At 40.9% G+C, this 21,553-nt stretch overlaps 1 protein-coding gene across 7 annotated transcripts in view; it reads left to right on the top strand.

The window, feature by feature from the left end:
* Positions 1–19,256, top strand: part of si:dkeyp-97b10.3 (NACHT, LRR and PYD domains-containing protein 1) — a 92,847-nt gene extending 73,591 nt beyond the window's left edge. Inside the window, exons 11-17 of one of the 7 annotated variants that reach the window (XR_009651296.1) lie at positions 6,031–6,165; positions 6,278–6,413; positions 12,410–12,457; positions 12,708–12,779; positions 12,983–13,267; positions 15,390–15,521; positions 17,048–19,256. Coding sequence is in view for 2 of the 7 variants with exons in the window: in XM_060905844.1 (XP_060761827.1) it covers positions 6,031–6,165; positions 6,278–6,413; positions 12,410–12,457; positions 12,708–12,779; positions 12,983–13,267; positions 15,390–15,418 (705 nt within the window). In the remaining 5 variants the exon portion in view is untranslated. Of the gene's footprint in view, positions 1–6,030; positions 6,166–6,277; positions 6,414–12,409; positions 12,458–12,707; positions 12,780–12,982; positions 13,268–15,389 lie in introns of all 7 variants that reach the window. The other 6 variants (XR_009651295.1, XR_009651294.1, XR_009651298.1 and 3 more) reach the window with 6 other exon arrangements.
* Positions 19,257–21,553: the final 2,297 nt, after the last annotated feature.

The following is a 21,553-nucleotide window of genomic DNA, read 5'->3' as shown; positions in this document are numbered from 1 at the left end:
ATACATCACAAAAAAGGAGAAATCAGTGTTAATTATAAAATATGCATAAATAAGCATTGAATGTCATTCACATCTACCATTCTCTATCAAAATAAAAAGTAAGTCTAAAAGATTATTTCTAATCCCCTCTTTGTGCTCTGTAGGCCTTTGTATTTCTCAAAAGTAGGGCCTGCTAATGTTTATATGAAAGAATATAAATGATTATTTCGATTAATATTCACAGCTTTCAAGGCGAACCTCAAAAAAACTGTGATCCACATTCAATAAACAATTCACATTAACTGAATTGAAATTGACAATCGCGTTTCTGACTTGTGGGTTTTTTAAAATCTCATTCCAACCACTAAGATCTCAATATTTTTCATCAAAACAACTCCAGTTATATTCTAAAATAGTTATTTATTTACAGGAATCAGTTTAATTTGAAAAAATAAGTAGGTAAAGCTATGAAAACTCACTTCACAGTCATAACATCAAAACTAGCTGACAGAAAATTTTGCTGAATACTTCATCAGAAACAGTGAGAGCAAGAGAACATTCCTATAAAAGTTATCTGATTCACGAGTAATCCAATCGGGAACCGATCAGAAGAGAGAGAGCCTGAGTGCTTTCCCGTGACTCACAAAGCACCGGCAGTTTCCCCACGTCGCCCGAGCAGTTTTTACTCTGTTGTACCAACTTCCACCTGCCGTTACTCCCAAAGTACTGAACAGATCTTAACGAGATACATTTCTTTGGAAAGCAGAGATAATGATAGTATTCACGATAGAAAATATTCAAGAGTTAAACAATGGCAGGTTTGGAAACTTAGATGAGCGTCTGCATGCACAATTTTCACAGCACGGTCAGCGAGCGTCTGATATGCCTATTTACAATGAGTACAGAATTCGTCAGGTGTGTTACTGTTAAATATCAGGTTGAAAAGTTTGAACACATTTCCATTTAAGCTTACTGTAAGTATGACATAATCCTGAAGCAGTGACGATGTGGTGCACGTAGGAATCATAGTGGTGTGAAAGACTCTGTGTGTATTCATGTAAAAGCATTAAGGTGTGTGTGTGTGTGTGTGTGTGTGTGTGTGTGTGTGTGTGTGTGGTTTGGACCAGAAGTGTGGGAGAAGTGTTACTATGTGTGCATGACATTTTACAGGAAGTGTGTGTGTGTGTGTGTGTGTGTGTGTGTGTGTGTGTGTGTGTGTGTGTGTGTGTGTGTGTTTATGAGAATCATATGTTTCATCTACGTATGAATTCTGGTAAACAAGTAGAAGCGATGAATAATAATAATAATAATAAACTAGCTTAAGCAAATTATTAGTTTAAACAGGCAGTGTAGATTAAAGGTAAGACAATGAAAAATACTACAAAAGGAACCGATCATATGGTTTTTAGATTTTCTTTATTTGAGTAAATAAAAGTCCTCTTATAAAATTCCAAATTTCCAAAAGCTTTTTCATGCTTTGAGCTGAGTCACAATTTCACCCTAGATTTTAGCCAGCTACTGAGATGATGCTGTCAAGTTCTTAGTAAATATCACACATTCATTCATTTTCCAACTATGACGCGTCTTCAAGAATAAATATGCTAAAATTATTGTGTACATTTTAGTCTGTGGGTAAACTCATATGCCTGTATAACCAGATAAGATGTTCAATCCGGTATGAAACTTGTGTGTGAGTGTGTGTCGTCAGTCTGGGGTGAATCAAACAACTTGTGGTCACTGTGTCTGTGTCATACAATGCCATACCCGTACTAATGTCATATGTCAAACATGTAAGAACAAAAAGAATCTCTAGAGATGTATTGATTACATTTTTCATGAATGTTATAATTATAAATACACAAATATTCTCAGTGCATATCATGAATTACGGCTCTCCTTCTCCAAGGTGCTCTTGTTTTAGACAAAAGGCAGGTTTATGCTTGAGTGATTTTTATAGGGAATATTGGCTTGTTACACCAAATAAAGCACTTTTGCCATGTTATGGATGCTCTCTGTAAAGTGCTTTTCCTTCTACAGACTGTCATTCACGCTTCAGCTTTATCACTGATGGTTGCTAATCTCTGACACTGGAAACTCCTTCCAAACAAATGTTTGATAATAATAATAATAAGTTCAGGGGCGGCATGGTGGTGTAGTGGTTAGCGCTGTCGCCTCACAACAAGAAGGTCCGGGTTCAAGCCCTGTGGCCGACGAGGGCCTTTCTGTGCGGAGTTTGCATGTTCTCCATGTGGGTTTCCTCCGGGTGCTCCGGTTTCCCCCACAGTCCAAAGACATGCAGGTTAGGTTAACTGGTGACTCTAAATTGACCGTAGGTGTGAATGTGAGTGTGAATGGTTGTCTGTGTCTGTGTCAGCCCTGTGATGACCTGGCGACTTGTCCAGGGTGTACCCCGCCTTTCGCCCGTAGTCAGCTGGGATAGGCTCCAGCTTGCCTGCGACCCTGTAGAACAGGATAAAGCGGCTAGAGATAATGAGATGAGATAATAAATTCAACTTATATAGCGCCTTTTTCACACCCAAGGTTGCTTTACAATTACAAAAAAAAAAGTCCACCAAAAGAGTGTCAGGATGTAATTCCAATGGCATAGCTACCCACAGTCCCGCCAAAAGGTGCACGAAAGTATGTCCCACACCGCCTGCACAGCCACCGTGACGCCACCGGGCAACATCGCTCGGAACACCGCACCAAGCACTGATGCACCACCACACAGAGCGCTGGACAACCCTGATGTTAAAAGAGCAACGAACTCACTGCAGTCCATAGCGAGCAGCACAGGCATCACCCATAACAGACCAAGGCCCGAAAGGAACCGACGGCAAAACTGGGTCCGGAGCTACACCACAACTGGTGGCCAAAACATTCAAACAAAGAACATTCAAACGAAGAACAAACATCAAACTGTACAAACACAAAAAGAAAAACAAAGGGGAAAAAAAAGAAAAATAAAAAGCTCCAGTGAGAAGCGGCAGCCAAAATGCTCACAGCGTACTCTCAACCGGAAATGGAAACGGAAAGATCAATAAATAAACATCTCCACCATTTTCACCACATCCACAATTAATGTTTTTTTTTTTTTTATATGAAGTATCTGGCATACAGACCCCTGTGTACGTTATTTCTATCAACAAATACAGCGATCGACATCTAGTGGCAGTGCCATTACTGCAGTAGGAAGTTGTAGTGACTCAGTAGCTCTTTTTACACAGATATTGCCGTAAAGAAGATCCCTCAATATTTTGGTTTGCTTTGGTTGTTTCCATTGAACCAAATAAAGCCAGCATAAAGCTGTTTTTACACAGCGTACCAGCGCTCTGCAACCAGAGGTGTTGTGCGATGAGAAATATGTTGGAGGAGAAAGTGAAGAGAAGTAGGAAGCAGTTTGAGGCAGAAAGGCTGGGGACCTTAGATGCCATAGACGGAGATGTTTGAATTGGTGCTGGACTCATCTCATCATCTCTAGCCACTTTATCCTGTTCTACAGGGTTGCAAGCAAGCTGGAGCCTATCCCAGCTGACTACGGGAGAAAGGCGGGGTACACCCTGGACAAGTCGCCAGGTCATCACAGGGCCAACACATAGACACAGACAACCATTCACACTCACATTCACACCTACGGTCAATTTAGAGTCACCAGTTAACCTAACCTGCATGTCTTTGGACTGGTGGGGAAACCGGAGCACCCGGAGGAAACCCACGCGGACACGGGGAGAACATGCAAACTCCGCACAGAAAGGCCCTCGCCGGCCACGGGGCTTGAACCCGGACCTTCTTGCTGTGAGGCGACAGTGCTAACCACTACACCACCCGGTGCTGGACTCGGAAAGACAAAAATGAATGTCATTGTCAAAAATGCCATACCCTTGTTCCACTCTCCTTTTTATCCTGTCTCTCTTACTATCAGTCATTACAGCTCGGAGGCAGAACAACACAGACACCCATTCTGCATAATGTACTGTACTAACATCACATTAACAGCGTTTAGCAGATGCTCTTATCCAGAGAGACATACAACATGCACAGAGCAGCCTGGGGCTAGGTGCCTTGTTCAAGGAACACTTCAGCCATTCCTGCTGGTTCAGGGAATCAAACCAGCAACCTTTTGGTCCCAAATCTGCATCACTAACCATTAGGCCATGGCTTCCCCCGAGCAAATCATTCTTGAGTTGCATTTAATCATTACAGATCAGTTACCTAAGCAAAAAAACAAATACGAAGTTATGCTTTTGTAGGTATTCAAACGTATTACTGGCAGCATGGTGGTATAGTGGTTAGCACTGTTACCTCACAGCAAGAAGGCTCTGGGTTTGAGTCCAGCAGCTGACAGGGGCCTTTCTGTGTGGAGTTTGCATGTTATCCCTGTGTCTGTGTAGGTTTCCTCTGGGTGCTCCGGTTTTCCCCACAGTCCAAAGACATGCAGGTTAGGCTAATTGGTGGCTCTAAAGCCAGTATCTCACTGGGCTGCGACTAGTTGGAGACACAACAATTGCGATAAAATATGCGAATTCAGTTCTCGCACTTCAGCCAGTATCTCACTTCACGGAAACTGACTTGAGAAGGGTTCGCGACGGCTTTGCGATACCAGCAACGCATTTGTGGCTATTTTGAGAGAAATTTTGTTGCATGAATTTTTTGAACATGTTAAAAATTTCAGTGACAAAGGAGCGACACTTTGCGACTCATGCGAGGAAATTGAGAAGCCCTGCGAATGTTTCAGGACACTTTTGAAACTCCCTCACGAATGACGTTCGCAGCCCAGTGAGATACAGGCTTAAATTGACTGTAGGTGTGAGTGTGAATGGTTGTTTGTGTCTGTGTGTCAGCCCTGTAATGACCTGGCAACTTGTCCAGGGTGCATCCTGCCTCTTGCCCATAGTCAGCTGGGATAGGCTCCAACTTGCCCATGACCCTGCACTGGATAAGCTGTTATGGATAATGGATGGATGTCTTTGGACTGTGGGGAAAACCGGAGCATGATACACAAAAAGTAGTGAACAGATTTTGGTGAAATTTGGAGGAAAGGTGATCCACGGGCCAAGGAACAATTGATTAGATTTTGATGCAAATCCAGATCTCATCTCATCTCATTATCTCTAGCCGCTTTATCCTTCTGCAGGGTCGCTGGCAAGCTGGAGCCTATCCCAGCTGACTACGGGCGAAAGGCGGGGTACACCCTGGACAAGTCGCCAGGTCATCGCAGGGCTGACACATAGACACAGACAACCATTCACACTCACATTCACACCTACGGTCAATTTAGAGTCACCAGTTAACCTAACCTGCATGTCTTTGGACTGTGGGGGAAACCGGAGCACCCGGAGGAAACCCACGCGGACACGGGGAGAACATGCAAACTCCACACAGAAAGGCCCTCGCCGGCCACAGGGCTCGAACCCGGACCTTCTTGCTGTGAGGCGACAGCGCTAACCACTACACCACCGTGCCGCCGCAAATCCAGATATGTATGCAAATCCAGAGTTTCTTGTCTTTTCTCAAAGTAACTCAAAAAGTACTGAATGTGTTTGGATGAAATTTGGTGGACAGCTTTAGTATTATCCTAGGTTCAAGTGATGTGATTTTGATGGTGATAATATGTAGCTTGCTGGAGGTATGCACACTACCGAGGGCCATTCTAGTTTCATTCACGTGGTAAGCTGCTTATGGCAAACGTCTTGGTCCTCTTCATGCCTATAGGGAATCTGTGTAAACTGTATGGTTTCAGACAGGGGCACTTTTCAGGAAGTAAAGGCTTGTGTATTTTGCATTCAGGTTTTTTGTTTGTTTGTTTGTTTTGTTTTGTTTTGTTTCCAAAGTTGAAGTTTGCCACTACCGTTGGATCAGCTGAGAACTGCACTGATTCTTCCCAGTTTCCTAGCCATCACTCTCAAAAGTAACATTACATAGAAAGTAAATGTAAAAGTAGAAAATCGTACACGTCAGAGGACAGCTTGCGTTCACACACGTACATATATTCTTTACTTTGTCTTAATTTGAGATCTAAGCTTGAGAGAATTTCACTCTTTTTCCTCACAGGACATTAGAAAGGAGGTAAGGACCGCGAAGAAAAAGTACATGAAGATCGAGAAGCCGCCTCAGTGCCAGAAGCTGCTGGAGGAGAACAGGAAGTACCGTCTGATCAGTGAGCCCCAGGGGGACATCACACCTGAGGTGAGTTTGAATGCAAAAAGCACTGTAGCACTTGCGATGATCTTGTCTAACATCACATTGTTTTTATGAATACTTTTTTTTTTGGTAACTCATCATTTTTCGGTTTCTGCAGGACATCCAGTTCACTCTGGCTGTGGTGAAGATGAAGGGTTACTTCGAGGCGTTCTTCGAGCAGCGTCCTCCGTTCAAGCTTACGCTAATTGAAACAGAGTCAGAGCAAAGTGTGTGGTCTGCTACCATCCGAGAAGGTATGGGCAACAAAATTCTGCATATACCCTCTATACCGGGAGCAATATGCTGCCATCCAGACAAAATCTTTTTCAGGGAAGGCCTTCCTTCTTTCAGCAAGACAATGTCAAACCGCTTTCTGCACATGTTAAAACTGCACGGGTCCATAGTAAAAGAGTCCGGGTGCTAAACTGGCCTGCCTGAAGTCCAGACCTGTCTCCCATTTAAAACATTTGGTGCATTATGAAACACAAAATATGATAAAGGAGACCCCGAACTGTAGAGCAACTGATATTTTATATCAGGCAAGAATGGGACAACATTTTTCTTTCAGAGCTCACCCTATGATTTATCTTAATTGGTTAATTGGTGTTGTAATTGGTTGATTAGTTCATGTTCATGGCATGTGTATATATATATATATATATAGTCCTGTGATGCAAGACTAGCCATTCCTCATTAAACTGAAGATGGCATAACATATGCAGGATTTTCATTATTAACCAATTGCCAGTTGAAATCATCGGTTGTAATGACGTCTGAATTGGTTGTTTTTCAGCCAAATGCAATTTTCCCGTAATTGTTCGAACTTTCTCATCGGACTTACTTGATAAGGAATGCTGTTACTTGCGCGCCATTTGGTTGCTGAGGCTATGTACGTGTGACTAGATAAAAGGTGGGAACCAACTAGCTAATCCTTCTTATATCGTCCAATCATTTAGCGCGTATTAAATTATAGCATATCACGTGGTTCCCACATAGTAAGATGGCGACCCTATCCTGTATGGTATAGCGTGATGGTAACTGCAAAAAAACAAAAGCGAATGCTGTTCGATTTCAGCTTCGCAAAAAAAAGTGGTAAGTCTCACGGAAAATGCCCAGCAGTGTTCTCCACGGGTGCTTTTAAAGTGGCGCCACGTTATAATTCTGGCCCGCCACCCTTCCCTTGGCCAAAAAAAAAAAAAAAGTAACTTCCTCAGTATACACCAAATAAATCGTAAAGTATTCGCTTTATTATAATTTTGTAACTATTTAACACGCGGAAGACCATTAAATGAATGCATACAGGGCTACCTGAAGTGGCCAAAATAACTAGCCAGCAGCTAAATAACTTTGCGGGTGCACATGCAGGTTGTTGTAGCGTTATTGTGCAACGGTTATGCTTATCTGTCGTCTTTTCTGACCATACACAGTTACAGTAATCATATAACAGCACACACATTAAGTTCCGGTCTTTTATTTTACGTATCTGTGATTTATGTAGGCGAGAGCTGCATTTTCCCGCTGCTTCAGTGTTTGTTTACTGCAGGACTGCCAGGTTCTTGGGTCAAAGGACCCGAACTATGGAGGCCAGGGTGGCTTTGTAGTGCCAGTCTCAGGCACGTGCACCAGCTCGTGCATGGATTGGAGTGGTTTCACCCAATTAACATTATGTGTATTGTAAAAAATGTATACATTTATTGTAATTGGGTATTTTGTTTATGCATGGAAGTTCATTTATTTTTCACACACAGAAAAAATATAATTAATTCAGGGATGAGCAACAGGCGCATCAGTCTCAGCTGAAATGTCAGATGAGTCTCACATTGACAATAAAGATGATATATAATTATAATATAATTAATTCAGGGATGAGCAACAGGCGCATCAGTCTCAGCTGAAATGTCAGATGAGTCTCACATTGACAATAAAGATGATATGTAAGAATGTGTTAATTTTTTGTAAAATGATTTTAACAATGATTTAGCATTTCCTATCCATTTATTGGCCAGTTTCACTGTCAAAAAAGCCCAAAGTCCGTCAGCTTCAGGGGGACTTCGTCCCTCTGGCTCCCCACCAAGGCCCCGCCCCCTCCGCCACCTTTTATTTTTGAAAAGTGGAGAACCCTGCCCAGTTTACATTTTAAATGTCATTGCTGTTTTGCATGTTTGTCGTTATACATTCAATTTCTTCGTTTTGCAAGCGTTCGTGTTATGTTCCTATTTCCCAAATCTTGATTGGGCTTTGTGGCATACGAACTGTAATTGCCATGAGACCCAGGAATGACTGTTGAATTTCTATTTCAGATGGACCATGGAGAGCCAACGATTGGCTGTTAGAAATTGCGAAATTTGTTTTCGGCCGGGGGGCTTCATCTGTTGTTTTCCATACTAATGAAAACCCTGCATAAGCCAAAACATCTTTAAAAAGTCGTTTCGTGTTTCTTAACTTTCTCTTAATTATACAACAGTTAGTTACGTTCCACTAATCTGGGGTGGATTTCCCAAAAGCCTCTTAAGGTAAAGAGCATCTTTAATTACCTCTTAAGATCCATTGTCAAGCTAACGTGGTGTTCCATTGCAGACAAAGTAGTACTTTAGTTTGCTCTGAACTTACAATGGACCTGGATCACTCGTTCACAACAAAGAGCAACTTGCTCACAGCCGAATAGATAGTTTTCACTGACGTCACGGCACTCCGGGGAACGCCCTCCAGCCGCCATCTTGTGGGGCAAACAAAACGGACCATCGCCATTACCGGCTACGTTATCTCGGACGAATTTATGAAGTTATATAGTCAGTTTTCTAAAATAAAGATCAATGTCGGCAAAATCAAGCAAACAGAAGTATATAGATACATTAGATGACATCTCACGACAACGGTATGCAGCCAAACTGGCCTTGATTGGGGGAATTGACCCCTACGAAGTGGACAAAGATGCATTTTCAAGTGACTATGCAGGGCTGCCAAAGCCTGAAACTGCCAAAGCCTGCTCCAAAGCCTGAAACTGACTTCATCAAACTTTAAAGGCTGTCTGATATATACAACTTTATATATTCACAGCGCGCCTTTTGGCGGATGCCGCCTGAATCGCGCAGATCCGATTTTTTTTTTTAGGGGGGGCGTTGGAGTGTTTGATTATAATTTCAAAGTAAATTCTGTATTAAAATTACTAAATAAGCAAATCCGTTACAGTCCATGAAACAGGAAGTATAAGGATGAGAAAAAAACAGTTTAAATTGGAAAGCTGCGCACATTTGCGCAGTCCTGCACACCGCTCGGGCTGCGCAAATGTGCGCAGCTTTCCGATTTAAACTGTTTTTTTCTCATCCTTATACTTCCTGTTTCATGGACTGTAACGGATTTGCTTATTTAGTAATTTTAATACAGAATTTACTTTGAAATTATAATCAGACACTCCAACGCCCCCCTAAAAAAAAAATCGGATCTGCGCGATTCAGGCGGCATCCGCCAAAAGGCGCACTGTTTGCATCCCAAACACAAATCAAATCATACAGAATAGACCTAAAATGTTTTTCAAAAATGACCCTTGCGTGAGTGAAGTGACAAGTTTCAAATAGAAACGTGACAAACGAGCGATATTAAGTGTACATTACAATGTAAATGTCCACTCAGCAGTTCCAGTTAGGCATTCTCCAGAGATTGTTTACATGATGTTTTGGTTTCCAAAAACAAACTTAAACACAATTGATTGTTTATTTAAACAACTTACCACTTATAAAATGATCGGAGCAGACTTTGCTGTGTTTGGAAGGCTGATAATCCTTGCGGTTGATTCTCGCAAGCCATAGATTTCTCCTTTGTATGCTGAGTTTCTTTGTTTGCTCGCCTTCGTGCTCCCGTACAGTGGGAATTCCATAAAAGCTCCGCTTGACTTCATCATCTGACCTATTACGACAGCCGTGAATACAACAGGTGTGCACCATTGCTAGCTTTAAATAGCCTGCTTGGGTTCTTTTGAAGACTTTGTACTCGCACGTTACAATGTGTGCTCAGTCACCCGTACAGTAAGCTTGACCCGCAAGATGGCCGCCACTAGGGAATCCCTGACTCTGTGACATCATGTGAAAACTATCTATACACAGAATGCGCATGCGCCTCTGAGAGACTCTCACAGTCAACAGGGGAAACTCTTAGCAGTGTTCAATTATTTTTCTTGTATATATATTTTTTTTAAGATTTTTTTTGGGGCTTTTTTCACCTTTATTGGATAGGACAGTGTAGAGGCAGGAAATGAGCAGGATAGAGAGAGACGGGGAGGGATCGGGAAATGACCTCGGGTCGGAATCGAACCCGGGTCCCCGGATTTATGGTATGGCGCCTTATCCACCTGAGCCACGACGCCCTCTTTTTCTTGTATATTACAAGCACATCAAGTTAATTATTAACTAAATATATGAAAAACATCTCATCTCATTATCTCTAGCCACTTTATCCTGTTCTACAGGGTCACAGGCAAGCTGGAGCCTATCCCAGCTGACTACGGGCGAAAGGCGGGGTACACCCTGGACAAGTCGCCAGGTCATCACAGGGCTGACACATAGACACAGACAACCATTCACACTCACATTCACACCTACGGTCAATTTAGAGTCACCAGTTAACCTAACCTGCATGTCTTTGGACTGTGGGGGAAACCGGAGCACCCGGAGGAAACCCACGCGGACACGGGGAGAACATGCAAACTCCACACAGAAAGGCCCTCGCCAGCCATGGGGCTCGAACCCGGACCTTCTTGCTGTGAGGCGACAGCGCTAACCACTACACCACCGTGCCACCCACTGACAGTTTTGAAAACTTAAATATTTCAAAAGACTTTTTGCAGAAATCATATGCAACTAATGAGGACATAGGGAGAAAAGGTCAGTCACCCTAAGAAATTTTATTTAATATATGAACATTTTGGGCGGCACGGTGGTGTGGTGGTTAGCGCTGTTGCCTCACAGCAAGAAGGTCCTGGGTTCAAGCCCCGGGGCCGGCGAGGGCCTTTCTGTGTGGAGTTTGCATGTTCTCCCCGTGCCCGCGTGGGTTTCCTCCGGGTGCTCCGGTTTCCCCCACAGTCCAAAGACATGCAGGTTAGGTTAACTGGTGACTCTAAATTGACCGTAGGTGTGAATGTGAGTGTGAATGGTTGTCTGTGTCTATGTGTCAGCCCTGTGATGACCTGGCGACTTGTCCAGGGTGTACCCCGCCTTTCGCCCGTAGTCAGCTGGGATAGGCTCCAGCTTGCCTGCGACCCTGTAGAAGGATAAAGCGGCTAGAGATAATGAGATGAGATGAACATTTTGATAATTAATAGAACTTAAGTTTAATGTGAATTTAGTTTGTCATTTTTGTTGATCATGAATTATAACCATATCCTTGAATGTAGAATGTGATTTTATTTTGAATTCAAACAATACTCCTATTGATCTGAAACATATTTTCATGTAAATATATAAAAACAGATATTTTTTTATCTACTACAGCTCAGATTGCCCCCCCCGCCCCCCATTGGCTTCGTTTTCTGCTTTTTTGATGACCACCCACTCTCATCCCTGTTTACTGTGTTCTCTATTTAAACTACTTAAACTCTCATATCAAAGAGTCTGTATGCTGCACTGTATTCAGCTGTGGCTTCTTTGGAAACTTTTTTTTTTTTTGTCAGAGCAAAAAAAAAAAGAAAGAAACCCCAAACAAAATATTTAGCCATATTGTGTCTGAAATATCAGTTGCTTTATATTCAACTTCTTATTAACAGAACAGTAGCAGCATCACTCGTGAATATCAGCACGGCTGTGTTTACCTGCGATCTGGAAAAACACCTTCACTTGTCTAATATTGCAACAGTTAGTTCTCGTCTACTAATTTGATTGGTTAAGTGGCATTCCAAGAATGCTGATATTTTCATTTAACAGCACTCTTAATTTCCCTGAGGGAACCCTCCCAAAGGGATCAATAAAGTTTTATCTAATCTAATCTAATCTGGTACTTTTCGTGTACGACTCATGTAAGAGACATGCCTCTATTGTAGCCAAACTCCACCCACATATGCAGCTCTCTGATTAGTGCTTAAGCCTGTAGTTATATCTGCGGTCTGAATACCAATGTTTGTAATTTCTGTATTAAATCACTACATGCGTAATTCCATTCTGAATATGAGCGTTATGATTCACTACTGATGATTTCCTGTGAGTGGGACTAGTGACATTGCTGATAGAACCACTAAATTAGCCACATATGTGTTCTGTTATAGGAGACTGTTTGGACAATACTGTTGAAAAAAACCGAAGCCGATCATGCAGTAAGTACAGATGTTGTTGTTGTTGTTGTGGCTCTTTTGCTCCTTTTTCAATCTGATAGTACTGGGTCATGTTCAGTACCCAAACATTTCAGACATTAGCAGTCAGAGATAGTATTATATAACTGAAATCATATATGAAGTAACCATTCTCTTAAGTGTAGGTATAATGTTGCCGAGGTTGGGCAGAGTAATCACATAATAGACGTATAAATGAGAACGGACTGACGTCTTTTTGGGATTTTCATTAAAGGCCGGAAGCGAAACTCCTCCATGTCGGATGTGGAGCTGATGAATAAGAGAGCTCGCTGGTGTGATGAATCAGGTGATGATTCATGAATGCTTGTTTGTTCATTCATTTTCAATCGCTGGTAATTCCTTATAGTTAATAGCTTCTTGTTGCTCGGAGGTCAGGATTACACATCATTGAGTTGAACAAGGTTGTTTTGTATTTATAGTCCAATTCCTTTTCTTTTGACTTTTGCATGAAACCTGGATTTATATACTTCACCTTTTTTTCTCATCCAGATGGTGTGAAAATGAAAGAGGCAGACTTGAGCGATAAGCAGCTAATGCAGGTGGCCAAATGCATGGGAAAGGATTGGAAATGTGTGGCCATCGCTTACCTGGACCTGACCAAACAGGATGTAGACGAGATTGAGACAGCAAATAAGGGGAACATGAATTGTTTGAATTTCCACATACTGGATCGCTGGCGGAGTCGGCAGTCTAAGGGAGAGGCCGGAGTCATGCAGCTGTATGAGGCACTGAACCAGGAAGATGTGCCCAGAGAGGTCATTGACAGACTGGAAGGTGAGTGTGTACATGACTGATCCTGAACAGTGTTAGATCTGAGCCTCTCACAGATACATATTATATGCAGTATATACACACTGATGGTAAGGGGTTTTGCTGGATGTGAAAAAAATCTTGGTATAACTATCCATTCATCCCTCCATCCATCCCTGTCTATCCATTCATCCCTGTCTATCCATCCATCCATCCATCCTTCTGTCCATCCATCCATCCATCCATCCCTCTGTCTATCCATCCCTTCATCCATCCCTCTATCCCTTTATCCATCCTTCCCTCTAGCCATCCATCATCCCTCTATCACCCATCCATCCCTCTATCCATCCATCCCTCTATCCATCCACCCATTGTCTATACCGCCTACCCTTCAGGGTTGCAGGTGAGCTAGAGCCAATCCCAGCCGGCTCCGGGTGAGAGGCAGGGTACACCCTGGGCAGGTCGCCAATCTGTCGCAGGGCTAACACAGAGAAAACAATCTTTCACATTCACACCTATGGCCTGTTTAGAATAGCCAGTTGACCTAATCTGCATGACTTTGGCATGTGGGACAGTCCAAATCCAACATCAATTTTAAGAAGAATGCCAGTATAAGGCCCAATCCCAATTCTAATTTCTACCCTTCCCCCTTCCCCTCTCCCTTCCCCTTGGCCCTTCCCCTTGAAACTGAGCTACAAGGGATAGGGCTTGAAATTCAACCCTTACGTATTGGGATAGCCCTTCAACGATCGCATACGTCATCGCGTACCTCCGTCAGCGTTTACGTTAGCAAAACGCAACCAAATGCGTCATTGGCTGCGACCAGCCGCTACAGTCAGAGCCAGAAATCTCTGCTGGCAGGGTGTGATTTGTTAACTAACACCACTGAATGGGATATCTTTGGCGCTTCGTGCACCACATCCGACAGAATGAGGTGTCAGAACACTCATGTAAACAATAAAAGCGAGAATAACAGAACAAAACGTACGCAGTCAAGCAACCGAAAACAATACTCACTCCCAAAGCTTTTTAGCAGCAGCTTGGATTTCAGAAATCGCTGCTCATTCTCAGCTCGAAAGCGAATCAAGCGGCGTGTTTCCTCTGGATAACAACTTAAAACACGTAAATAATGGAGAAAATACATTTATGACAATCTTTCGCCGCGGGAACCGCCATCTTTCTGAAATCCGCATGAAATCTCGCTGAAATCCGCATGGCATTGTGGGAAATCACTCAAACCCCTTCGTTCGGAGTCAGCTCCAGGAAAATCTCCGTTTGGAGGGGTACAGAAGCCCTACCCCTTCCCCTACCCCTCCGCGTTAACTGGGATTGGGATACCCCTACCCCTTCACGTGAATGCGCAAAATGGAGGGGAAGGGCCAAGGGGTTGGTCCAAGGGGTGAAATGGGATTCGGCCTAAATGCCACATAAACCTGGCTTAAATCATGCATATGTAAGGTGGCCGCTGTGCATATCCTGCTTTCATTCAACACATACAAAAAACAAATGTCTTAAATCACATACAGTACATATATGTGTATATAGAGTTTTTGAGTAATCAATTTCTCTATTACAGTTAATGTTTACATTTGAAAAAAAACCTTCCATGAAGTTTACAGATTTGCTAAAAAATCAGTTTTATGTTTCAGATATTCCAGATTCGTAAGTACTTTGAAATGTAAGGTCATATGGGGTTGACATACAGATCATGACAACATTTCAGATAGCTTTTATGAAATAATAATAATAATAATAATAATAATAATAATAATAATTCCTTCAAACACACACAAGCTTACAATGTGTAGGTAAAGAGGTATGGGAAATGATGCCCTATAAACATTTTCTTTCTATATGTGAGTACACTGTCAAAAATAGGGATACAGTAGGAGTCTATTTCTGTCCCCCCAAGGTACACTCTACACTAATGTACCCCCTATGGCTCATTATTGCACCTCAAGGTAATTTATGTGTATGTTTTTAGGGCCAAAAAGGTTCATTCATGTTCCCAAGCAGTATATAAAGTGTACAAATAAGTACCCGAGAGGGTCCTGCCCCAGTGACAAGCTGTTGTACCCCTAAAGGTACAGTGATGTACTTTAATATTCTGAGAGTGTACTATACTATTTTCTCTGTCTTTTCTCAGATATGCGGCACAGTGTTTCACCTAAGTAAATCCGGAACTTTTTCGTGGGTGGATGTAAAGTACTTCTGGACTTTGTAGATCATCTCAGCGCTGGATTCTGGAGCCATCAGCTTTAAGACTGTATCTCTCAGGGTCTGTCTAATTTCAAAATTATTCCCTTTTTTTTGGGAAGGAATTCAAAAACTTCCATAGATTCATTTTGACAGCTATTTGTGGAAAGCTATTTGGTGTTGATGGATGGGAAAATGCAGGCCAGTTACATTCATTCTCTTATAAAGCACAGATGAAGGCAAGTACACAATAATAATAATAATAATAATAATAATAATAATGATAATATGGTGCTGCAAATAGACCATGAGAGCGGTGCTCTGTAGCTACTTGAGCGTAGGTTCTATATCCCTGTGTACTTGACTGTGTACTTTTTTGTTCAAATGTATTTTTCATACATTTAAATTTTCTATCATGTTTTCTCTGTGGCTTTATTCAACCACTCCAAATATTGTGTTGACTCAGAGGAATGCTTAATCATGTTTACCTGTGACGATTTCAAAGCATTTGGACCAATTTGTGTTTGTTGTGTATAACATTTGGTGGGGTTTTTTGTGTTTTTTGTTTTTTTTTTTCAACTGAGGCAGCAAAAAAGCATTGGTAGCTTATAGAAAATTTAGTAACACTTTCTATGAAGGCTATAAGCAATACACAAATTGTTATAATTATTTTTATTCTATCCACATTCACTAGGTGTGAGCAATTGCACGCTCTGATTGACTACTCTACTACTAGGCTATCAGCTCATATACCATGAGTAGAGAAAAACAAAATGGCAGAGCGTGTTGCTGAACCAACCAAGGACGAAATAAAAACTCTACTCGAAAACAAAATCCCAAAAAATACAAAAAAAAGCAACAAAATATGGAATAAAAGTATGGTAAGAACGTATCTTTTTTATTTTTCAAGAATTATTATTGTAGCTTTTTTCACAAATTGCTACTGTCATTTTGCCGGTTTGTTTACATTCTAAGCGGAAATTATTTTGTTGGATGTTTTGTATGAAGTTTTTATTTATTGAATTTGTAAAAAATTTTAAAAAATGCTCTGTTTCTCAAAATCCAGTGAATGTGGATAGAATAAAAGAGTTATTCCACTCAGTCTTGTTGTACATGGCTTATAGCTGACTCTGTGCTACGTGCCTCATTGGCTGTTAGCTCCTGTACGACTTGATTTCGTGGAATAACTGTTAAATGACAAGTGCATTACAGTTTGTAGCACTGTTTATAATGTGTTTTTGCATTAACTATTAAAATACATTATGTTAATAGGATTATGGCTTATAGCACATGATATCACCTTTATATCTTCTCATTATGCAAAGTTGGACTTGGTGATATAATGTGTCATGAACTTATAATGCACCATGATAACAATTTGTCATATAGAATATATGGCCTTATAAATGCATTATAACATGATATGAATGTTTTCATAGTTTATTGTTGATATGACCTTCAGAGAAAGTTTTACTAATTTTTTTTTTCCAGTGATTTCTGTGTACTGTAAATAGTATCTGTGTATTTCTAGGTCTCTGTATAAATTTACTAGTGTATATTTTCATTCTTTTTCTTCTTCTTATAATTTTTTTTACATATGTAAATTAGAGTCCATAGAGTGGTTACTGCTGTGCAGTCTGATGCCATCTGATCTCAAATGAGGAGAATTACAGATCAGATTTCATCACAGAATTCATCACATTTTTTGGCAGAATGTAAGCCAAAGGTGGTAAAATATACGTCTCTATATTAGGGCTTATCATTCATTCATTCATTCTTTCATTCATCTTCAGTAAACGTTTTATCCTGGTCAGGGTTGTGAAGAATCCAGAGACTGTCCTGGGAACTCTGGGTGTGAAGCAGAAATACGGACCAAACGGGACGCCAGTTCATCGCAGGGCAACCTGCACACATTTACGCATGCACTTACACCTAGGGGCATTTTAGTAAACCTAGTCCACCTACTAGAGTGTTTCTGGGTGGTGGGAGGAAACTGGAGAACCCGGAGGAAACCCACACAGACACAGGGAGAAAATGCGAAACGTGAGCCAGACAGTAACCCGAGCTCAGGATTGAACAGGGACTCGAGCTGTAAGGCAGCAATGCTAAAGGCTTTTAGTTTGTTTTGTTTTTTTCTCAAACTCAAAGTTACTATATCAAGCATCATAGTCTCAGTGTACAGTCATTGAGGAAAGGAAATCCATTCTCAGCATCCTCACACTAAGTTAAACCAAAAAAGGGAACTACAAGCGCATTTAAAAGCCATTTCTGTGTTCAGAATGGTATAATTGTACTGTAAAGTAGTATGTCTTGAAGTAGTCATTATATCAAATATACCATGCACTGAGAGGCTCTGGGTGAAATTGTGGATTCTCTGAGGTGATACCAAAGAGAATCCATAATTACCGGTGCCTCTCAGTGCATGGTATATTTGATTTATATCAAATAGAAATAAACAAATTCAAACTAAAAATGTTCAGATTGAATCCCGGCATAAACTCACTGAAGGCAGCCATGTTTGTTGTTTCCATTGGACTGACCTTCAACCTGCGCGTGTGCAATGTCCTGTGCTATCGCCTGCCTCACTAGGCATGATCATGATATGTAGGTCTACACACACAGAAATGCTCGCTGAGCCACTGCTCTGACTCGAGTCGGCAATATAGCTTGAAATCGTGACATTGGTTCATTGTGTATCCAGGATATACCATGAATGACTCACACCATATCCGTTTTTTTTTATTTCTGATGTCACGAGATACATTGCTTAATCAATGGTGGAACTATTTTATGTCACATGACCCATCCTTGGCCAATCCCTGCACGGGAATTTTTTGATGAGGGATATAATACACACTATTCTTCATACGAGCAGTATGCAAGAATTATTTTGTATACCGCGCAGTGATGTAGCTACCTGCTTGCTGAATTCCCGAGCATTCTGTTCTGCCAAGAAAGCTAGCGTGACAAGTAGCGATGACCTAAAGAGATTTTGAGCGGGGGAATTAAATCGCCAGGACACTAAGAATATTCACTATAGGACTAACAGTCTGTTTAGTCATTGTTATGAGCTGTCAGCGAGCATTAACTTGTTAGCACTATAGATAGCTAAAGTGCCGTTTTCAGTTTCCTGCAACATGCATCAGAAAACAAATCATGCTCCTGATATGTATAATTGTTGCTGTTTCTGTCTTTTTCACTACAGTTTTTAGCAAATAATGCTGGATTCTGTCAATAAATACATAGAATATAATTTTGAACACAGCCCATGGCTTTGCGCAGACATAATTTAAGACAAATACGTACTAGAGTGTAGTTAAGTAAAAATAGGAACGATCATGGGGTGTGTTCTGGGTGGTCAGGATCGAACTGACGGGAAAATACAGAGCAGTCAGGATGGCTGTGTGACAGTTTGCCGGAAACCTTCATACAACTATCTACATGCACAGCAATTAGGAGGCATCAGTGCATTCATTTCATTCATTCATGCAAGGAGCAAAATAATTGAGGGAGGGCTGTCATCCGATTATTCCGATTATTATTATTTTCTTATTACAGCATGTCCCAAAGTGTTTTATTCTTCATATACCTCAGCAATCCTTTGGAACATCTCCAAAATAAATTAATCCCTGCTATCACTTATTTTATAACTGGAGAAACCGGAAAGTTCTCCATCCTTAAAGAGATGCTCCAGCAGATTTATTCTCAAACTTATTTTAAGTAAAAGTAGTCACAGATTTCAAAAATCAAACTTTCATTTTCGGAGACCAAATAGTGTTTGAGAAAAAGCACAAGCTGGAACTAGACTGCATTTCCACAGAGAAAATGCAAAGTGAGCTTGACCAGCTGTGGCAGAAGGTCACCGACAGAAACTGGACCGGACATGAGACCTTGCGCTGCAAAATCTTTTTTTCACATAATCTACAGAAAGTGTGTGTGTGTGTGTAGTGTATGTGTGGCTGCGTGCTCTAAAATCTCGGTTTAAAATGGCGCGACACGATACTTCTTGCTCTAAAATCACTGTTTTAAACCATGCCACACACTCTCTGTTAATTTACCCAGCACCAGCTGTAGATCATGTAAAAAAATATATTTTAGAACGCAAAGTGTCATGTTGCGTCACGAGTTGAGCCATTTTAAACCAAGATTTTAGGACATCCAGGTGCACACACACACTACACACACTTTCTGTAGAGCATATGAAAAAGATTTTGCAGCTCAAGGTCTCATGTCTGATCCAGTTTCTGTCGGTGAGCTTCTGCCACAGCTGAGCAAGCACACTTTGCATTTTCTCTGTGGAAGTGCAGTCTAGTTCCAGCTTGTGCTTTCTTTTTAGCATCATTGTAGCATTTATATGCTACACAATGAGGCATACCGTACTTATTTAAAAACTGATAAATTTGGTAAAAAAATACTTGTAAAACTAGCAAAACTACGATGTAAACAGAATATAAACAGCGGAGTTGTTCCAAGCGACTGCTGCATGATGTCATCACACATGTCAAGCCCATCTGGCATTTTAAAGAAAATTCATTTTTCTCGGACACTGTTTGGTCTCCGAAAATGAAAGTTTGATTGTTGAAATCTGCGACTACTTTTACTTAAAATAAGGCCATGTACACACGTAGCCGAGTATTTTTAAAACCGAACATTTTCCCCCCCTCCGTTTATAAAAATGTTTTATCCACACCACCTCGTCTTCGAAAAAAATCCCTTCCACACATAACCGAACATCTGCGTTTTCAATCACATTCATAAGCATTCCAAACCTGTAGATGGCATTATTTCCCCAAATCCTACCCCCTAATCACATCAGAATAGCCCTCTGTTGGCGTCACTTCCGCCTAAACATAAAACATGACGCCAAGCTCGTTCGTCTGGACAGACTCGGAGACAGAATTGCTTCTAAACACAATTTTGGAGTATAAACTTCAAAAGACGCAAGAAAACGTTGATTGGGAATCTTGTCAGTAGTTGGGCTTCTAAAATTAAACATGTAAATAGCACCTGCACAATAATTAACGCTTTCAAGGCACTACTCCGATCCATTACTCTTTGTCCATGCTTAATCTGGCTTCTGCAGTAAACAAAGGTCGCACGTTTGACATCAGGGCAGATTTGTTGTCATTTTTTTGGCGCAGATTGTGACGTTCTAAAACGCAAACCTCCGGTTATCTCTGTCTACACGAAAAGGCATACACGGAGTTTTCAAAAATCTTCACTTTGCCCGGAGTTTTTTTAAATATTCGTTTTTGATGTGTTTTCATGTGGATGACAGGCCAAAACGTCGAAAAATATCTTCGATTTAGCAGATACCCGGCTACGTGTGGACGGGGTCTAAGTTTGAGAATAAATCTGCTAGAGGATCCCTTTAATATGTTCCCATGTTACAGCTTTACTTCTGACTGTTACACTGACACTGGAGACTCCTTCCAAACACATACTTAAAAAAAAAACTTTCAGAATATCAGAGCTTAGCTATTTTTAGTTTCCTGGTCGGCTGATTAGCGGTTAGTGAGACAGCAGGAATCAGTACAGAAATCCTTTGTTGTATTTTGAGACCATAGAATGATAAGGTTCTATCTGACAGTACTGCGATCTAAAAGATCTTGACCCACAAAGTTTTCTAGAAGATACAACTTTTCATATTTTTATACTATTAATTAACATTTTGCGATGCAAACATATAACTTGTTTGCCCAAAAAGTCAAACCGAACCTTAACATTTCAGAGTCTGTAAAATGCAGTTTCTCATCTTTCATTAGCTTCTACAGGGTTTTTTTTCCTTTTTGATATTGCTGTATCTACACTAAAATACAAATGACTGAATAAACATGTGACTGTTAAAACATGAGTAACTCTGATATGTTCATGTGCTTAATTGTGCTTTGTGATAATACGATTGTGATATTTGGAAATTATTTTAGATTTTATGCTTACCTGCACACACACACATACAAAGTCTGCAGATGTCAAATTATTTCAAAAGACTTTTAATATAAATAGGTAATAAATAAAATGGCACAGTGTGCACTAATACAAATAAATAGTTTTGTGTGAAAATAAATATAAATAATTTACTGGACAAACAACTATATAAAAACACCACAAGAT

Source organism: Neoarius graeffei, chromosome 23 (genome assembly GCF_027579695.1).
Source record: "Neoarius graeffei isolate fNeoGra1 chromosome 23, fNeoGra1.pri, whole genome shotgun sequence".
Classification (NCBI taxonomy): Eukaryota; Metazoa; Chordata; class Actinopteri; order Siluriformes; family Ariidae; genus Neoarius; species Neoarius graeffei.
The sequence above is the reverse complement of the archived record's forward strand: the minus strand, read 5'-3'. Positions and strand labels throughout refer to the sequence as shown.